We start from the raw sequence: 21,231 nt of genomic DNA on the forward strand, positions 1-21,231 counted from the left end.
CCTCCTTCCCCAGGAATGCCAATAGTCCTGCAGGCCATGTCACTGGCAATTCTGACGAGTCCTCTCCTGCCTGGGATTCCTCCGATGCATCCTTGCGTGTAACGCCTACTGCTGCTGGCGCTGCTGTTGTTGCCGCTGGGAGTCGATGGTCATCCCAGAGGGGAAGTCGTAAGCCCACTTGTACTACTTCCAGTAAGCAATTGACTGTTCAACAGTCCTTTGCGAGGAAGATGAAATATCACAGCAGTCATCCTACTGCAAAGCGGATAACTGAGTCCTTGACAACTATGTTGGTGTTAGACGTGCGTCCGGTATCCGCCGTTAGTTCACAGGGAACTAGACAATTTATTGAGGCAGTGTGCCCCCGTTACCAAATACCATCTAGGTTCCACTTCTCTAGGCAGGCGATACCGAGAATGTACACGGACGTCAGAAAAAGACTCACCAGTGTCCTAAAAAATGCAGTTGTACCCAATGTCCACTTAACCACGGACATGTGGACAAGTGGAGCAGGGCAGGGTCAGGACTATATGACTGTGACAGCCCACTGGGTAGATGTATGGACTCCCGCCGCAAGAACAGCAGCGGCGGCACCAGTAGCAGCATCTCGCAAACGCCAACTCTTTCCTAGGCAGGCTACGCTTTGTATCACCGCTTTCCAGAATACGCACACAGCTGAAAACCTCATACGGCAACTGAGGAAGATCATCGCGGAATGGCTTACCCCAATTGGACTCTCCTGTGGATTTGTGGCATCGGACAACGCCAGCAATATTGTGTGTGCATTAAATATGGGCAAATTCCAGCACGTCCCATGTTTTGCACATACCTTGAATTTGGTGGTGCAGAATTTTTAAAAAAACGACAGGGGCGTGCAAGAGATGCTGTCGGTGGCCAGAAAAATTGCGGGACACTTTCGGCGTACAGGCACCACGTACAGAAGACTGGAGCACCACCAAAAACTACTGAACCTGCCCTGCCATCATCTGAAGCAAGAAGTGGTAACGAGGTGGAATTCAACCCTCTATATGCTTCAGAGGTTGGAGGAGCAGCAAAAGGCCATTCAAGCCTATACAATTGAGCACGATATAGTAGGTGGAATGCACCTGTCTCAAGTGCAGTGGAGAATGATTTCAACGTTGTGCAAGGTTCTGATGCCCTTTGAACTTGCCACACGTGAAGTCAGTTCAGACACTGCCAGCCTGAGTCAGGTCATTCCCCTCATCAGGCTTTTGCAGAAGAAGCTGGAGGCATTGAAGAAGGAGCTAAAAGGGAGCGATTCCGCTAGGCATGTGGGACTTGTGGATGCAGCCCTTAATTCGCTTAACAAGGATTCACGGGTGGTCAATCTGTTGAAATCAGAGCACTACATTTTGGCCACCGTGCTCGATCCTAGATTTAAAGCCTACCTTGGATCTCTCTTTCCGGCAGACACAGGTCTGCTGGGGTTGAAAGACCTGCTGGTGACAAAATTGTCAAGTCAAGCGGAACGCGACCTGTCAACATCTCCTCCTTCACATTCTCCCGCAACTGGGGGTGCGAGGAAAAGGCTCAGAATTCCGAGCCCACCCGCTGGCGGTGATGCAGGGCAGTCTGGAGCGACTGCTGATGCTGACATCTGGTCCGGACTGAAGGACCTGACAACGATTACGGACATGTCGTCTACTGTCACTGCATATGATTCTCTCAACATTGATAGAATGGTGGAGGATTATATGAGTGACCGCATCCAAGTAGGCACGTCACACAGTCCGTACTTATACTGGCAGGAAAAAGAGGCAATTTGGAGGCCCTTGCACAAACTGGCTTTATTCTACCTAAGTTGCCCTCCCACAAGTGTGTACTCCGAAAGAGTGTTTAGTGCCGCCGCTCACCTTGTCAGCAATCGGCGTACGAGGTTACATCCAGAAAATGTGGAGAAGATGATGTTCATTAAAATGAATTATAATCAATTCCTCCGCGGAGACATTGACCAGCAGCAATTGCCTCCACAAAGTACACAGGGAGCTGAGATGGTGGATTCCAGTGGGGACGAATTGATAATCTGTGAGGAGGGGGATGTACACGGTGATATATCGGAGGGTGAAGATGAGGTGGACATCTTGCCTCTGTAGAGCCAGTTTGTGCAAGGAGAGATTAATTGCTTCTTTTTTGGGGGGGGTCCAAACCAACCCGTCATATCAGTCACAGTCGTGTGGCAGACCCTGTCACTGAAATGATGGGTTGGTTAAAGTGTGCATGTCCTGTTTTGTTTATACAACATAAGGGTGGGTGGGAGGGCCCAAGGACAATTCCATCTTGCACCTCTTTTTTCTTTTCTTTTTCTTTGCATCATGTGCTGATTGGGGAGGGTTTTTTGGAAGGGACATCCTGCGTGACACTGCAGTGCCACTCCTAGATGGGCCCGGTGTTTGTGTCGGCCACTAGGGTCGCTAATCTTACTCACACAGTCAGCTACCTCATTGCGCCTCTTTTTTTCTTTGCGTCATGTGCTGTTTGGGGAGGGTTTTTTGGAAGGGACATCCTGCGTGACACTGCAGTGCCACTCCTAGATGGGCCCGGTGTTTGTGTCGGCCACTAGGGTCGCTAATCTTACTCACACAGTCAGCTACCTCATTGCGCCTCTTTTTTTCTTTGCGTCATGTGCTGTTTGGGGAGGGTTTTTTGGAAGGGACATCCTGCGTGACACTGCAGTGCCACTCCTAGATGGGCCCGGTGTTTGTGTCGGCCACTAGGGTCGCTAATCTTACTCACACAGCTACCTCATTGCGCCTCTTTTTTTCTTTGCGTCATGTGCTGTTTGGGGAGGGTTTTTTGGAAGGGACATCCTGCGTGACACTGCAGTGCCACTCCTAGATGGGCCCGGTGTTTGTGTCGGCCACTAGGGTCGCTAATCTTACTCACACAGTCAGCTACCTCATTGCGCCTCTTTTTTTCTTTGCGTCATGTGCTGTTTGGGGAGGGTTTTTTGGAAGGGCCATCCTGCGTGACACTGCAGTGCCACTCCTAGATGGGCCCGGTGTTTGTGTCGGCCACTAGGGTCGCTAATCTTACTCACACAGCTACCTCATTGCGCCTCTTTTTTTCTTTGCGTCATGTGCTGTTTGGGGAGGGTTTTTTGGAAGGGCCATCCTGCGTGACACTGCAGTGCCACTCCTAGATGGGCCCGGTGTTTGTGTCGGCCACTAGGGTCGCTAATCTTACTCACACAGCTACCTCATTGCGCCTCTTTTTTTCTTTGCGTCATGTGCTGTTTGGGGAGGGTTTTTTGGAAGGGACATCCTGCGTGACACTGCAGTGCCACTCCTAGATGGGCCCGGTGTTTGTGTCGGCCACTAGGGTCGCTTATCTTACTCACACAGCGACCTCGGTGCAAATTTTAGGACTAAAAATAATATTGGGAGGTGTGAGGTATTCAGAATAGACTGAAAATGAGTGTAAATTATGGTTTTTGAGGTTAATAATACTTTGGGATCAAAATGACCCCCAAATTCTATGATTTAAGCTGTTTTTTAGTGTTTTTGGAAAAAAACACCCGAATCCAAAACACACCCGAATCCGACAAAAAAAATTCGGTGAGGTTTTGCCAAAACGCGTTCGAACCCAAAACACGGCCGCGGAACCGAACCCAAAACCAAAACACAAAACCCGAAAAATTTCAGGCGCTCATCTCTAATTTTAACCCTTATGTTTCACTGCAGTTTGGGATAACACGATATATCCTATTTTAATTGTATTACGTTAAAGGTTATATTTTATGATAAATCAGTCCTTCTCAAGTGCGTCAACAATACTGGTTTCTCTTTTCTTTTTCTTCAATTTATGTTGCATATATACTGTAGTTGACAGCACCCCCTATGAAATATTGTTTACGATATAAGAAAGGGGTTTCACCAGTGGTTGTATGGAATTAACCACTTAACTGGCATGGTCAGATTTCATGCAACTGCGCCGTCCCACCCTGTCCCCCCGTTTTTGACGAGAAGATCCGTTTTGCAGATGTATATAATATAATATAATATAATGTTTAAATATTTAAAAAAATACTTTTACAACTTTATTAAATAAAATAAATTTAAAAAAACAATGCTTTAAACGCTTTTGAAGGGAAAAATCCTCAGTTAAGTGGTTAAACCACATACATTCACAATATCAACCTAATATATTACTTACAAGTGTGCAGATACTACGTTTTTTCTGTATCTTTTATTGATACTAACGTTTGTGCCAGAGGTTTGACTGTATAAAGTATATGAAAAATACAAAGAATATGTTAGAAATATCTTCTCTGTATTATTCTAATCATTTTTATAGTCAAATTTATGGAGTAAAAAGTCTATGGCAGGTGAGGCACTGCCTATCTTTTCCACACATCTCTGATCAAAACTCAGCAAATGTCAAGGAGTTTATACTGCTGCACCTGTGTATTATGTCCAGATGTACCCTTTGGCTTATATATTGCATGTAACTCTGGCTCTGGTGCTAGACAGTGCCTCTTGAGCCATTTAGCTCACCGCACGTCCCTGAGTGGGGCCCCAGGCAGTGGGGCCCACCGGTGGTTTCCCCTGTACCCCTGTGGGCCAGTCCAAGCCTGCTGTGCAGTATAATGCATCATATGTATAGTTGCACAATGTAGATCCTGATCCATAGAGAAGGGGCTGGCCGTTGGCAGTGGGACCCACCGGGGTTGCCCTGTACCCTGTGGGCATGCATGCAGCAGTTTGGTAGTGTTTATGTAATGCATACACCTGGGCTGCCGGCTGGCGCAATACTATGTGTGACATCCTGTTAACAACTGCGCCCCATTGGCTGTACCACAGCAGAGTACAAAGACTATGCAATAACATGTTTGCTATGTAATAGTACCTGAAGCGATGATATTGTCCCCACTACACCATAGCACCAGGCAGCCACCACGCTGTGTGTACAGCAGCAGCCGGCGGAGCACACTGGAAACCCCGCCCCCGTGACGTCACCGCTGCCACCACGCTGTGTGTATAGCAGCAGCCGCCAGAGCACAGCGGAATGCCCGACCCTATGATATTACCAGCCGCCACTGTCAAGCCATTGGCTGCGGCCGGCCCTCGCGTCGCTGCTTCCGCGCTGTGTTTTCCACCAGGATCTTGGCCAAGTATCGGTTTCACAGTGCAACGCCACCCTCCGCATGCCACACCAGCAGCCGCCATCATCGTCCCTGGAGACGGGATGGGGATCTGGGCTGTAACCCGCAAGTAAGCAGCTGTCAGCAGCACGGCATATGGCTGCAGCCTGTGTATCTGGCCAAGTGGCTGTGTAACCTGTGGAAGGGGGGGGAGAGGAGGGGGAGCCGCGCTGTAACCCCCCTGCTTATGGAGCTGTCACCACCACGGCATATGGCTGCAGCCTGTGTATCTGGCCCAGGGCTAGTAATGACGTGGACCTGTGGGAGGGGTGTGTGTGTGTGTTTCTAGCTTACAGTGATTCAGAAGGGCAGACCCTGTTAGAGTTATACACTGAGTTATACACTGAGTCACAGAATCACAGATCTGGGCAGATATATAAGAGATAAGAGATAAGAGTCAATGGGTTATGAAACATGTCAGCATTTGCTGCTCCTACTTCAGAATGTGTCCCTCTGCTGGCTACCAGTATTTATTTGCTAATAGACTTTGAGCTGCCATAACGTATTTTATGACTTTAAAGTGCTTGTTATGTGATGGGAATGCTTGTGCTGTTGATTTAGTACGGAGTCTGATATGCTGATGGCACCCCCTATAATGCACTGGAGCTCTTGATAAGATAACAGCACCATTCCTTGTTTACTATATGTATTTCGATTTTCTCTGATGTCCTAGTGGATGCTGGGGACTCCGTAAGGACCATGGGGAATAGCGGGCTCCGCAGGAGACTGGGCACTCTAAAGAAAGATTTAGTACTATCTGGTGTGCACTGGCTCCTCCCTCTATGCCCCTCCTCCAGACCTCAGTTAGAATCTGTGCCCGGACAGAGCTGGGTGCTTTTAGTGAGCTCTCCTGAGCTCAATAAGAAAGTATTTTAGTTAGGTTTTTTATTTTCAGAGAGCTTCTGCTGGCAACAGACTCTCTGCTACGAGGGACTGAGGGGAGAGAAGCAAACCTACTAACTGCGGATAGGTTGCGCTTCTTAGGCTACTGGACACCATTAGCTCCAGAGGGATCGAACACAGGACCTGACCTTGTCGTCCGTTCCCGGAGCCGCGCCGCCGTCCCCCTCGCAGAGCCAGAAGACAGAAGCCGGCAGAAGCGGAGAAGACATCGAAATTGGCGGCAGAAGACTCCTGTCTTCACATGAGGTAGCGCACAGCACTGCAGCTGTGCGCCATTGCTCCCACACTAACCCACACACTCCGGTCACTGTAGGGTGCAGGGCGCAGAGGGGGGCGCCCTGGGCAGCAATTGTTACCTCCTGGCGAATGCTGTATATAAACAGTGGCACACTGTTATATGTATGAGCCCCCGCCATTTATTTTACAAGAAATCGCGGGACAGAAGCCCGCCGCTGAGGGGGCGGGGCCTTCTTCCTCAGCACTCACCAGCGCCATTTTCCTGCCACAGCTCCGCTGAGAGGAAGCGCCCCAGGCTCTCCCCTGCAGAATCACGGTAGAGGGGTAAAAAAGAGAGGGGGGGCACATAAATTTAGGCGCATTAATCATAATACAGCAGCTACTGGGTAAACACTAAGTTACTGTGTAATCCCTGGGTTATATAGCGCTGGGGTGTGTGCTGGCAAACTCTCTCTCTGTCTCTCCAAAAGGCCTTTTGGGGGTCCTGTCCTCATTTAGAGCTTCCCCTGTGTGTGTGGTGTGTCGATACGCGTGTGTCGACATGTTTGACGAAGAGGGCTATGTGGAGGCAGAGCAAGTGCAGTTGACTGACGTGTCGCCGCCGACGGTGCCGACACGTGATTGGATGGATATGTGGAAGGTGTTAAATGATAATGTAAACTCCTTACATAAAAGGTTGGATAAAGCTGATACCTCGGGTCAGTCAGGGTCTCAACCCATGCCTGATCCTACAGCGCAGAGGCCCTCAGGGTCTCAAAAGCGCCCACTATCCAAAATGGTTGACACAGATGTCGACACGGATTCTGACTCCAGTGTCGACGACGATGATGCAAAATTGCAACCAAAAATGACAAAAGCTATACGTTATATGATTATAGCGATGAAGGATGTTTTACACGTATCAGAGGTGAACCCTGTCCCTGACAAGAGGGTTTATATGTATGGGGAGAAAAAGCAAGAGGTGACTTTTCCCCCTTCACATGAGTTAAATGAGTTATGTGAAACAGCGTGGGATTCCCCAGATAAGAAAGTCCTGATTTCCAAAAGGTTACTTATGGCGTACCCTTTCCCGCCTGAGGACAGGGTGCGCTGGGAATCCTCCCCTAGGGTAGATAAAGCTCTGACACGCTTATCTAAGAAGTGGCCCTGCCGTCGCAGGATACGGCCACCCTAAGGGATCCTGCAGATAGAAAGCAGGAAAGTATCCTGAAATCTGTTTATACACATTCAGGGACTCTACTGAGGCCGGCAATTGCGTCGGCGTGGATGTGTAGTGCTGTAGCAGCGTGGACAGATAATCTGTCTGAGGAAATGGATACCTTAGACAGGGATACTATTATGCTGACCCTGGGGCATATAAAAGACACTGTCCTATATATGAGGGATGCCCAGAGGGACATTTGCCTACTGGGCTCTAGAATTAATGCAATGTCAATTTCTGCCAGGAGGGTCCTGTGGACTCGGCAGTGGACAGGTGATGCCGACTCCAAAAAACACATGGAGGTGTTACCTTACAAGGGTGAGGAATTGTTTGGGGACGGTCTCTCGGACCTGGTTTCCACAGCTACTGCTGGGAAGTCAAACTTTTTGCCATATATTCCCCCACAACCGAAGAAAGCACCGTATTACCAAATGCAGTCCTTTCGCGCACAAAGAAGCAAGAAGGTCAGAGGTGCTTCCTTTCTTGCTAGAGGCAGGGGCAGAGGAAAAAAGCTGCACCTTACAGCTAGTTCCCAGGAACAGAAGTCCTCCCCGGCTTCCACTAAATCCACCGCATGACGCTGGGGCTCCATGGGTGGAGCCAGGAGCGGTGGGGGCGCGTCTCCGACATTTCAGCCACCAGGGGGTTCGCTCACAGGTGGATCCCTGGGCTATACAGATTGTGTCTCAGGGATACAAGCTGGAATTCGAGGTGATGCCCCCTCAACATTACCTAAAATCGGCCCTGCCAGCTTCCCCCATAGAAAGGGAAGTAGTGGTAGCGGCAATTCACAAGCTATTTCTCCAGCAGGTGGTGGTAAAGGTTCCCCTTCCTCAACAGGGGAAGGGATACTATTCCACAATGTTTGTGGTACCGAAACCGGACGGTTCGGTCAGACCTATATTAAATTTAAAGTCCCTGAACATTTATCTGAAAAGATTCAAGTTCAAAATGGAATCGCTCAGAGCGGTCATTGCAAGCCTGGAAGAGGGGGATTTTATGGTGTCTCTGGACATCGAGGATGCTTACTTGCATGTCCCCATTTATCCGCCTCATCAGGAGTACCTCAGATTTGTGGTACAGGACTGTCATTACCAATTCCAGACGTTGCCGTTTGGTCTGTCCACGGCACCGAGAATATTTACCAAGGTAATGGCAGAAATGATGGTGATCCTGAGAAAGCAAGGAGTCACAGTTATCCCATACTTGGACGATCTCCTCATAAAGGCGAGGTCGAGGGAGCAGTTGCAGATCAGCGTAGCGCACTCACAGGAGGTGTTGCAACAGCATGGCTGGATTCGGAATATCCCAAAGTCGCAGCTGATTCCTACGACGCGTCTGCCCTTTCTGGGCATGATTCTGGACACAGACCAGAAGAAGGTGTTTCTCCCGACGGAGAAGGCTCAAGAGCTTGTGACTCTAGTCAGAGACCTCTTAAAACCAAAACAGGTGTCGGTGCATCACTGCACGCGAGTCCTGGGAAAGATGGTGGCATCGTACGAAGCCATTCCCTTCGGCAGGTTCCATGCGAGGATCTTTCAATGGGGTCTGTTGGACAAATGGTCCGGATCGCATCTTCAGATGCATCGGCTGATCACCCTGTCACCCAGGGCCAGGGTGTCTCTTCTGTGGTGGCTACAGAGTGCTCACCTTCTCGAGGGCCGCAGATTCGGCATACAGGACTGGGTCCTGGTGACCACGGATGCGAGCCTCCGAGGGTGGGGGGCAGTCACTCAGGGAAGAAACTTCCAAGGGTTGTGGTCAAGTCAGGAAACTTGTCTGCACATAAATATCCTGGAACTAAGGGCCATATTCAACGCCCTGAGTCAAGCGGAGCCCCTGCTTCGCAACCAACCAGGGCTGATTCAGTCAGACAACATCACCGCGGTGGCTCATGTAAACCGCCAGGGCGGCACAAGAAGCAGAGTCGCGATGGCGGAAGCCACCAGGATTCTTCGGTGGGCGGAGAATCACGTACAAGCACTGTCAGCAGTGTTCATTCCGGGAGTGGACAACTGGGAAGCAGACTTCCTCAGCAGGCACGACCTCCACCCGGGAGAGTGGGGACTTCATCAAGAAGTCTTCATTCAGATTACAGATCGATGGGAACTGCCACAGGTAGACATGATGGCATCCAGTCTCAACAAAAAGCTGCAACGGTATTGCGCCAGGTCAAGAGACCCTCAGGCGATAGCTGTGGACGCCCTGGTAACACCGTGGGTGTTCCAGTCGGTCTATGTGTTCCCTCCTCTTCCTCTCATACACAAGGTACTGAGAATCGTAAGAAGAAGAGGAGTGAGAACAATACTCATTGTTCCGGATTGGCCAAGAAGACCTTGGTACCCGGAATTGCAAGAAATGCTCACAGAGGACCCATGGCCTCTGCCTCTCAGACAGGACCTGTTGCAACAGGGGCCCTGCCTGTTCCAAGACTTACCGCGGCTGCGTTTGACGGCATGGCGGTTGAACGCCGGATCCTAGCGGAAAAAGGCATTCCGGAGGAAGTTATTCCTACGCTGATAAAGGCTAGGAAGGACGTGACAGCAAAGCATTATCACCGCATATGGCGAAAATATGTTACTTGGTGTGAGGCCAGGAAGGCCCCTACAGAGGAATTCCAACTGGGCAGATTTCTGCACTTTCTACAGTCTGGAGTGACTATGGGCTTGAAGTTGGGATCCATAAAGGTCCAGATTTCGGCCCTATCCATTTTCTTTCAAAAGGAACTGGCGTCTCTTCCTGAAGTTCAGACGTTTGTTAAGGGAGTGCTGCATATTCAGCCCCCTTTTGTGCCACCTGTGGCACCTTGGGATCTCAACGTGGTGTTGGGTTTCCTAAAATCCCACTGGTTTGAACCACTTAAGACCGTGGAGCTAAAGTATCTCACGTGGAAGGTGGTCATGCTATTGGCATTAGCTACGGCTAGGCGTGTGTCAGAATTGGCGGCTTTGTCATGTAAAAGTCCCTATCTGGTTTTTCATATGGACAGGGCGGAATTGAGGACTCGTCCCCTATTTCTGCCAAAGGTGGTGTCATCTTTTAATTTGAACCAACCTATTGTAGTGCCTGCGGCTACTCGTGACTTGGAGGATTCCAGGTTACTAGATGTAGTCAGGGCTTTGAAGATTTATGTAGCCCGAACGGCTGGAGTCCGGAAAACTGACTCGCTGTTTATCCTTTATGCCCCCAACAAGTTGGGTGCGCCTGCTTCAAAGCAAACAGTTGCCCGCTGGATCTGTAACACGATTCAGCAGGCTCATTCTGCGGTTGGATTGCCGCATCCAAAATTAGTGAAAGCCCATTCCACAAGGAAGGTGGGCTCTTGTTGGGCGGCTGCCCGAGGGGTCTCGGCATTACAGCTTTGCCGAGCTGCTACTTGGTCGGGTTCAAACACATTTGCAAAATTCTACAAGTTTGATACCCTGGCTGAGGAGGACCTTGAGTTTGCCCATTCGGTGCTGCAGAGTCATCCGCACTCTCCCGCCCGTTTAGGAGCTTTGGTATAATCCCCATGGTCCTTACGGAGTCCCCAGCATCCACTAGGACGTCGGAGAAAATAAGATTTTACTTACCGGTAAATCTATTTCTCATAATCCGTAGTGGATGCTTGGCGCCCGTCCCAAGTGCGGACTTTCTGCAATACGTGTACATAGTTATTGCTTAATAATGGGTTATGTTATGTTGGCATCCATTGTTGATGCCCTGTTGTTGTTCATACTGTTGACTGGATAAGTGTATCACAAGTTATACGGTGTGATTGGTGTGGCTGGTATGAGTCTTACCCGAGATTCCAAAATCCTTTCCTTATAATGTCTGCTCTTCCGGGCACAGTTTCCTTAACTGAGGTCTGGAGGAGGGGCATAGAGGGAGGAGCCAGTGCACACCAGATAGTACTAAATCTTTCTTTAGAGTGCCCAGTCTCCTGCGGAGCCCGCTATTCCCCATGGTCCTTACGGAGTCCCCAGCATCCACTACGGACTACGAGAAATAGATTTACTGGTAAGTAAAATCTTATTTTTTCTATACTTACTGAGCAATGCCTCTTGTCTGTCTTTTTCCCTGTTATCACTGTGAGTGGCAAAGTAAGTTAAGGGGGTTGAGGAGTCTGCACCGACTTTCCAGTTCTTTTACCAGTGACATGTTCTGGTACCCTCATTTAATAGATCTTTCAGAAATTGACGTGGATGTGCATGCAGCCTATTATTTTCTAGAAACCACTAATACCCATGAGGTTCTGGCTCCCAGTGATTTGATAGGTAATGTTCTCATTAATAGTGGACTATCCCTCAGCAGAGCCGGCCATTGGCATAGGCAAACTAGGCAATTGCCTAGGGCATTTGATATGCCTAAGGGCTTCAGCAGCTTCTGCTGATTAAAATGATATGCGGCATGCCTATGTTCTGTGTGTAGCATTTCATATGCAGATACAGCCACAGTCTCACACAATATATAGGCATGCTGCATATCATTTTAATCAGCAGAATCTGATTGTGCATCCTAGCCACATGCAAATTAGATGCATTTTCATAAAAAAAAGGTGCCCGACGTTAGCATTGAGGCAAGATTTATGAGGACACATCCGTATCCAAGCAGAGGCAGAGGTCACAGTGTTAGTGGCAGTGTGAGTGCTGGGTGCATGTGAGTGGGTTGGTTATGCAGTAGTGTTCGGAATACGTGTAAGGAGCAGGGACGTGCGGTGAGCTAAGTGGCTCAGGAGGCACTGGCTAACCCTAGAGCCAGAATTTCATGCAATATATGAGCCAAAGGGTACATCTGGGCATTATACACAGGTGCAGCAGTATAAACTCCTGGAAATTTGGTGAGTTTTGATCACAAATGTGCTGAAAAGATACACAGGTGAGGCACTGTCTCACCTGCCATAGACTTTTTACTCCAGAGTTTGGGCTATAAAAATTATTAGAATAACGCAAAGAAGATATTTCAAACAAATTATTAGTATTTTTCATATACTTTATTCAGTCAAAACTCTGGTTTAAACGTAAGTATGACAGAAAAAGCTCTGCCTCACCTGCCTCACCCCACCGCATTTCACTGGTAAGGAGCATTATGTGTGTCATGTAAAAATGCATTAATAATGTGCAACATATGTGTAATGGGCACTATGTGTGTCATTATGTGTAAAAGGGCATTAATAAAGGTTGTCATAATGTGTAAGGCGCATTATGTTTATAAGGACATTAATAATGTGTAAGGGCATTACTGTGTGGAATTATGTGGATAAATGCATTACTAATGTGTGGCATTATGTGTATAAGGTGCTCTACTATGTGGCGTTGCGTATAGAAAGGACACTACTGTGTCGTCTAATATGAATAAAGAGCAATAGGGTGTGGTGTAATGTGAATAAGGAGCAATTCAGTGTGATGTAATGTAATGTGAATAAGGGGCTCTACTGTGAGGAGTAATATTTATAAGGTAAAGTAATACTACTGTGGGATGTAATATGCATTATGGACACTATCGCATGATCAAATGTGAATAAAGTTGCAGTACTATGTGGCGTAATTGGAATTGGGTTTACCACTGTGTGGCCATGCCCCTTGCCAGCAGAAACACACCCCTTTTTGGGCTGTGCGCCAAATGTTAGAACTGTTCCTATTTAAATATAGGGGATACAAACACCAAAATAAGGACTGTTATGGGTGAGGGGTGATGGTGCTGGGAAAGAGGTGCAAGGTCAGAGGCGGAACCAGCGGTGGTGCTAGGGGGCACCGGCCAAAATCTTGCCTAGGGCATCATATTGGTTAGGGCCGGCTCTGTCCCTCAGGATGTCTGCTATTCCTGTAGCTGCCTCTTGGTGAGCTGGTCTTCTCTGACTTCTGGTCTCCATTTCCTAATCCCAAATGCTCATCATGACAATCTGTGCGATATGATGTCTGTTTCTAAGAGTTCTTTGGCGCTACCATATCTGTTTTCACAAAATATTCACATATACAATTATGTCTCTGACTTCTCCAGGCTTAACATAAAAAAAAAAAAACATGTTACTCACATTAGCCCTTTATCGAAGGACCTTTTTTTAATATATTTTTGCATAGGTACTAATGTTATAAATTAATTGAACTCTCTGGGCCTGATTCTGATGTGGACAGTATTGCACAGTCGCAAAGCAGCAGCTGTACAATACCGTACAACTAACATTCAAATGCAGCAGGTGGCATCTGTATGAAATAGACGCCTTCTGCCAGCATCTGCTATCCGAGTGCTGCGTCTGAAGACGCACAATCGGAATGGTCGTGGTTATGGGCCACTCTGCGGAAGCCAAAGCTTACACAGACTAACAGTCAGAACTGCTCTGCTGGTTCCAGGAAGTCCGCGATCAACAATGCAGAACCTGGGCTTGGAAGGCCTACAAAACCGTCCAGGTTTTCGCCCCCTGCTCCACCCCCCATATGCCACAGGGACACATTTTTGCACATGCGCAGAATGGGGCGTGTGTAGGATCAGAAACATTGAATTAGAATCAGAATCAGTTTCAGGCCTGCTGTTCTAATTCATATCATTAATGGACACATTTGTGAAAAAGTGGCGATAGGGCTGCTTTTCTATCACTACTTATAGTAGAAAACATCCTATCTCCATGATTTAAAAAAATTTCACCCTAGTGACACTCTGCTGCCCAGCAAAATTGTCTGGTAGGGGAATTACAATTTTGGTGGAGCTGCAATCTTGGTGGAGCTGCAATCTTGGTGGAGCTGCAAATATGTGATGCGACTCATTGGTACGTGTATGTTTAGTGGAACTGAAGACCTGACTTGAGCTTTCAGATCTACTAGCGAAATAAATGACAGAAAAAAATAATAGAAATTTTATAATATATATGAGTTCACTGGGCTGGTGTGATTCCGCACAGGTTATGAAGCATGCATAGGTTCAATAATTGAATGAAACCGTCTCTATAATGCCTGTTGGTGGTGCACCATGAAGTCCGTAATTGCTTACTGGGTATAGAGATACAAAGAACAAGAAAGAAGACTTCTTTTTGGCACACTCTTAGATAGCTATTGGAAAAAGATTAATTATAAACTTTAAAACATAACTTTTACTACGTTTCAATTTCAAATAAGTCTCCTATAACAATTCTAACACAAGATATAGTGTATATTTACACTTTTTAGTTTCGGATAATACATAACTCTGGGGCAGATTTATTAAGCGTGGTGAAGTGATAAAGTGGATGGAGATAAAGGCCCTCATTCCGAGTTGATCGCTCGCAAGGCGAATTTAGCAGAGTTGCTCACGCTAAGCCTACGCCTACTGGGAGTGTATCTTAGCTTCTTAAAATTGCGACCGATGTATTCGCAATATTGCGATTACAAACTACTTAGCAGTTTCAGAGTAGCTTCAGACTTACTCGGCATCTGCGTTCAGTTCAGTGCTTGTCGTTCCTGGTTTGACGTCATAAACACACCCAGCGTTCGCCCAGACACTCCCCCGTTTCTCCGGCCACTCCTGCGTTTTTTCCGGAAACGGTAGCGTTTTTATCCACACGCCCCGAAAACGCTGTGTTTCCGCCCAGTAACACCCATTTCCTGTCAATCACACTACGTTCGCCAGAGCGAAGAAAAAGCCGTGAGTAAAAATACTATCTTCATTGTAAAATTACTTGGCGCAGTCGCAGTGCGAATATTGCGCATGCGTACTAAGCGGAATTTCACTGCGATGCGAAGAAAATTACCGAGCGATCAACTCGGAATGAGGGCCAAAGTACCAGCCAATCAGATCCTATATTCTATGTTACAGGCTGGGTTTGAAAAATGACAGTTAGGAGCTAAATGGCTGGTGCTTTATCACCCTCCACTTTATCACTTCACCAGGCTTAATAAATGTGTCCCTCTGTGAGAAGTACTTTGGGGGTCAATCTGACCCGATCGCACGCTGCAGTTGTTCACAGCGCAGCGTTTGGGTTGGAACTGCGCATGCGCCGGCACCGCAGTGCGCTGGCACATGCCAGGCGGCCAAAGTCCGTCATTACCTAGCGATCCCCTCTGCCTGATTGACAGGCAGAGGCGTTCGCCGGGCAGGAGGGGGCGGCACGGCGGTGGGAGGGGGCGGCACGGCGGCGTTAACCGGCGTTTTCGGGGTGCGGCCCGGCCAACGCAGGCGTGGCCGGACCATGCAGGGCATCACACGCAACCACTGTAACCCGGGGCAGTGATGTGTCTGTGCGATGCCTTTGTACTTGTGCGAGGATGGCCGGACTGACATGCGGGGCGTACTAACCCTGTGCTGGGCGTTTCCCCGCATGTCTGGTAAGATGATCGTAGCTGTGCTAAATTTAGCACAGCTACGATCAACTCGGAATGACCCCCTTTGTCCAGTGCATCAATTTGTAAGAAACCTAAATAAAGTGTGTAGAAGCGTGGGGTTTAGACTGCCACCGGATAGAGAATAATTTTCAGTACCTAATCAATTTTGCCTTTTGATGCATAAGTATTGTAATATCTTGACTGTACAAAAACTAATAAAGAATAGGAAGGTAACGGTAAGTAGTCTGGTATATTTAGTCCTTTAACATTAAAGTAACGATCTTTAAATTGTTGTGGCCTGTCATGGGATTAAGCATATACGAGGACATACAAGAGAAAGGTTCGGTTCACTGGTTCCCATGGTGAGTAAAAGAAAAAGAAGGGGAAGAGTAAGAAATAACAACTCAGACGTAGTGCATTGGAAATATAAGTCAAAAAGACAAAAACCTAAAACAAGTGGTAATGAAAGATAGACTGCAATTGAGCAAAGAGTGGTTTCCAACCAACTCATGGTCCAATAAAATCGGAAATGCAGCGTATAGGGGGTAGAAGGGGGCCAGAGACCGTGACGACAAATTTAGTTAACTTGGATAACATTGAGAATGAACAGATACCAAACAGGATACCTAGCGTAAGGGAAATTCCCGACACAAACAGCGGTAATTGTGTTAAACCAATAACATATATAAACAGCAGTAGAAGTTGAGCCTCTATAAGGCGTTGCATTAAGTGGGAAAAAATATAATATAGACATCTCTAGCAAACCATGAACTAAAATGTAACAAGCAAAAAAGCATCTAATTAGCCATGTCATAGAATGAAGGGGGTAATTCCAAGTTGTTCGCAGCAGGAATTTTGTTAGCAGTTGGGCAAAACCATGTGCACTGCAGGGGGGGGGGGGGGGGGGCAGATATAACATGTGCAGAGAGAGTTAGATTTGGGTGTGGTGTGTTCAATCTGCAATCTAATTTGCAGTGTAAAAATAAAGCAGCCTGTATTTACCCTGCACAGAAACAAAATAACCCACCCAAATCTTACTCTCTCTACACATGTTATATCTGCCTCCCCTGCAGTGCACATGGTTTTGCCCAACTGCTAACAAAATTCCTGCTGCGATCAACTTGGAATTACCCCCGAAAGCAGGTAATATTCCAGCAACGATCAGTCTTGTAATGGAGGTTCAAGGCACTTCTGCAGGTGAGACTGTAATGGGGATTTGCGCCTTGTCCTCGAGGTGGAGGGTTGTTGCCAAAGGTCATCTTTGGAGGGGAGTTGTGGGAGCTCTAACTGACCATGGAATGATTCCCAGTCAGGGAGCTTAATTGGTTGGAGAACGATCGAGGAGAGGAAGGTAGGCCGGTTTATGGAGAGTGAAATTTTTGCCGTTGTGCGTGAGCTGTAATGAAAAGGGTATCCCCAGCGGTACTTTAAATGGTAAGTAGTCTGGTTGGATGCCAACAGTTGAAGAATCAACCTAATAGAGAGAGAGAGCTAGATGGTGAATCTGCTGTCAATATTAGACTGGAGGGGTTCCGTTTGCCCAGACCTACAACACCAGGTATTCCCTTGGCCCTACACTTTATATATTCCCAGACCGAACAAGATTGGGCATATACAGTGTGGTATGGTAGTAGGTCGTTATTGATAATTGGGTCCCCAGAATCATTGATGAGAGTTCACAGAATATATAGTTAGAAAGGAATGTAGAAAATAGGTAAGTTAATACAGAACTGCTGTCAAGTGGATGCAGGGTTGAAGGAAGAATAGGGTGAGTCTGCTTTTGGGTAAAGAATTTCCAGCTAGGGAAGCCCATCCCAGGTTACCAAACCGCGGGATCCTCAGGGTTTAAACCTGCGTTGGCCAGCGGTGCATACCCGCAACCTGCAGTGCTGCTTGTTCTTCAGGCCTGGTAGAGGCAACGATGACTGTACTGATGGGCAGCATTGGATTCAGCAAATTAAACTGCACATTTCCTCTGGGTGTCCAAAGGGTGTACAATCCAAAGGCCTTTTGACAGGTCGATATCAGGGTCTGAGTTTGATTTGTAGAGAATTAGATCTTAATGATTAAACATTGTCTGCAAAGCACTATATAATATATTGGCACTATGTTAATAAAGGGTAATAATTGACCTATATGTGCTAACTTTGGGGGAAAGGAATGTTGTACTTTTGTCATGGGTTTGTTTTTTGTTTTTTTGGTCCTTCCTTCTAAATGAGCCTGATCTGTGTCTAGCTTTCCGTGTTGGAGACCTTATTGTCCCAAGAATCGGTTATTCAATAGTAGTGTCAACCAACCTGAATTACAGTGTGTATTGCCAGCTTGTGTGAACCAGAACTTGGTAAAAAAAAAGAAAAGATTTATATATATATATATATATATATATATATATATATATATTTATAATATGCGGAGATCACTGCTTCATGGTTTTCCTTGCTCCTCTTAATCACTTGCCATGTGTATGTCCACTACAGTGCCTGAATGTAACACAGTTGCTCCTGAACTTTGGCCTTGGATGGGTGTCAGAAATCACACCTCAGCAGTTCACCCTTCTGTGCCCAGCATTACTATACCAGATTGACAGTGGTGTGTGCATTCAGCACAATGATCAGCTGACCCCAGATCAGACACAATCCCAGCAGTCACTACTAACAGGTACAGTATGTAGTACAATCTACACTGGCTCACTTCTCTGCTCTTATCACTGCTTAGTAAATGTCCCCCATAGACTCAAGACTCAGTGGTGGATTTCCCACTAGGCGCGTGCCTAGGGATGATAGTTGCTGGGGCGACTGATAATGTGTCTATGGGCGGCCAGATCCCTAAATTTGCCCCTGCCAAGACTGATAAAGTTGTATTACTCAGATATTATCCTGTTAGAAACATCACATGCTCACAAGCTGTTGTAGTGGGACATCTAGAACTGGTGGTTCATTGGGCCAATAATCACCACCTTCCTAAGGGATTTGTGTTCCAGCTGTAAGAAAAGTAGGGTGTAGTATTATATGCCAGCGGCCGGACTCCAGGCGACCAGCATACCAGCGCCAGAATCCCGACCGCTGGCATACCGACAGCGTGGCGAGCGCAAATGAGCCCCTTGCGGGCACGCTGCGCTCACCACGCTATTTATTCTCCCTCCAGGGGGGTCGTGGACCCCCAAGAGGGAGATAAAGTGTTGGTATGCCAGCTGTCGGGATTCCGCTGCCGGTATACTGTGCGCCGGGATTCCGACAGCCGGCAAACTGAAGACCAACCTGACGGTATGCTAACTTCAGGTTGCAGTCAATAGTCTTAATAAAGGTATGGTACATGGGCAATCATTTTTTTTATTAATCCCCAATTAGATCTGAGATGATCTTACTGAGTGACACATATTCCCAGAGAGAAGTCTAATCGCTGAGGCAGCACAAGTTGTATAGTGCTGTAAGTGTATTTCTCTGTGTACATAGACACAACTTTACGGAACTTTTTAGCAAATTCACCCAGAGGGGGACACGTACATGTTCAGGTTAAACTGTACCATTACATTGTCTGACCAGTTTATACAAGTCAAGCGCAAGATTTCATAAATGTAATACCATTCTTTTAACAACAGATATATTTAATATGGGCAGAATACTGATATGTTTGAGTAACTTTTTGTCACTGTTCTGTGTACAGCAAAGTACGAGAAGTCCAGTCTATAAAGTCATGATGTATTTTGCACCTTGTGATTCTGATCTTTTCTGTCTTCCAGTCCTGGCTTGGGGGGCAGTTGCGGTTACAGCGATCACTGCCCCTTCTCTTCTTGCTGTGGCTTTTATGCCACTTCTCAGACGCCCGCTGTTCCGCTACCTACTCAGGTTCCTGGTGGCCTTAGCTGTCGGGACCCTCTGCGGTGATGCCTTATTGCACCTTCTGCCACATGTATGTCTTCTTCTCTTAAACTTTATTATTGGATTACATAATTACATCTCACAGCACAAAAGTGCAGAGGCATAGCCTATGTTGTATTTTTTTGTTCTGCTTACTTTGTTGCACATACCATAAGGACTTTGTATGTTTCATTATAAAGACACTGCTCAATATGTTCTGGAGTTTTTGTCCATGACTAAACCATCCTATAAAGCTACATACATTACCTCAGAAACCTGTACTTTACAGTCACATACACATCCTTTAATTAATTGGAACTTCTCGTTTTCTTATACAATACTGCTTAATTCATCCTCAATAGCATTGACTAACATTATATAACTTATCACACCAAGAATTATCAGGGCAAACTGTGTTCCATTTGTTAGGCTAAATGTAATAGCCTGCGAGCTGCCTGAGTTGTGGGACTTTGGGGGTCATTCCGACCCGTTCGCACGCTGCTGTTTTTCTCAGCAGTGCAAACGGGTCGGTACTGTGCATGCGCGGTGGACGCAATGCGCAGGCACGTTGTTGCCCTGTGAGAAGATTGACAGGAGGGAGGCGTTCCGGGGGTGGAGGGGGGGGGGGGGGTGCTGGTTGCAAGTGACCGTTTTCTGGGAGTTATTTTAGGAGCTGCAGTAGTAAATTTAGAAACCTTAATAATAGGATCCACAATAGCATTATTAGCATTTTTTTTTATGCAGCACCAACATATCACTTTTTGAACATAGACTAGTATTACAGACCTGTCATTCTTAGTGTCTCTAGATGTTGTGCCTGACGTTGGCCATTGTCTCTTTTTCTCTTTCTGACGGGTGGGTGCACGACAATCCCAGGGCTTATGGCAGTGAGGGCACAAGCTTTGGGCATTGACTGGAGGGAGTAGTTTGGTGCCATATCTACAAAGCGCTGGAGGTGGGGTGGGAAGAGGCTGTGTCAGACAGCCAGTGAGAGCTATAGCTTTCATAGCAACTCCTAATGATGGTGGTTGAGAATAGAGCTCTTCCAATAGGAAGCCACTACCCTGATATCACGGCTACTTTACCCGGCTTCCAGGGGCTGCAGCCAAGCTTGTTAATTTGTATGCATGCTCAGAACCGTGACCCGTGCACGTGCACATTTACAGATCCCCCAGCCACACAAGTAAGAAGCCAACCTTGGTAACTTAGAATAGAAAATCACTGATCCCAATGGCAACAAAATGACTATTTGCCAGTTAATTGACATGACATTGAAAATATATGGTTTTGTATGCACGCAACAGAGGAATATGTAGCAACTTCATTACACACTAAATTAATGTGAGATAGTTCTCCATCTTCTTAGCACTTGAGGCTGAGAGAAGTAGTTAAGAGAACTGACACTCCAATACCTGATGTACTATGATCTTGTTACAGGCACAGGAAGATCAGACAGAGGATAAGCATCATAATGGACTCCACCCTATGGCACCTGTTTTCAAAGGGTTGTGTGTACTGTGTGGAATCTACGTACTTTTCCTCATTGAAAATCTGTTAGGTCTCCTGAGACAGAGAAGGCAGAAGGTGACATGACTCGTAACA

At 47.0% G+C, this 21,231-nt stretch overlaps 1 protein-coding gene across 7 annotated transcripts in view; it reads left to right on the forward strand.

Annotated features, from left to right (window-relative positions):
- The window catches only part of SLC39A5 (solute carrier family 39 member 5), a 126,249-nt gene that overhangs the window by 59,669 nt on the left and 45,349 nt on the right, over positions 1-21,231 (forward strand). For all 7 annotated transcript variants that reach the window (XM_063952646.1, XM_063952645.1, XM_063952647.1 and 4 more), the window contains exons 5-7: positions 18,250-18,430; positions 19,512-19,681; positions 21,067-21,213. In XM_063952646.1, coding sequence (XP_063808716.1) covers positions 18,250-18,430; positions 19,512-19,681; positions 21,067-21,213 — 498 coding nt within the window. The remainder of the gene's footprint in view (positions 1-18,249; positions 18,431-19,511; positions 19,682-21,066; positions 21,214-21,231) is intronic.

The sequence above is a fragment of the Pseudophryne corroboree genome, chromosome 2 (assembly GCF_028390025.1).
Source record: "Pseudophryne corroboree isolate aPseCor3 chromosome 2, aPseCor3.hap2, whole genome shotgun sequence".
NCBI lineage: Eukaryota > Metazoa > Chordata > Amphibia > Anura > Myobatrachidae > Pseudophryne > Pseudophryne corroboree.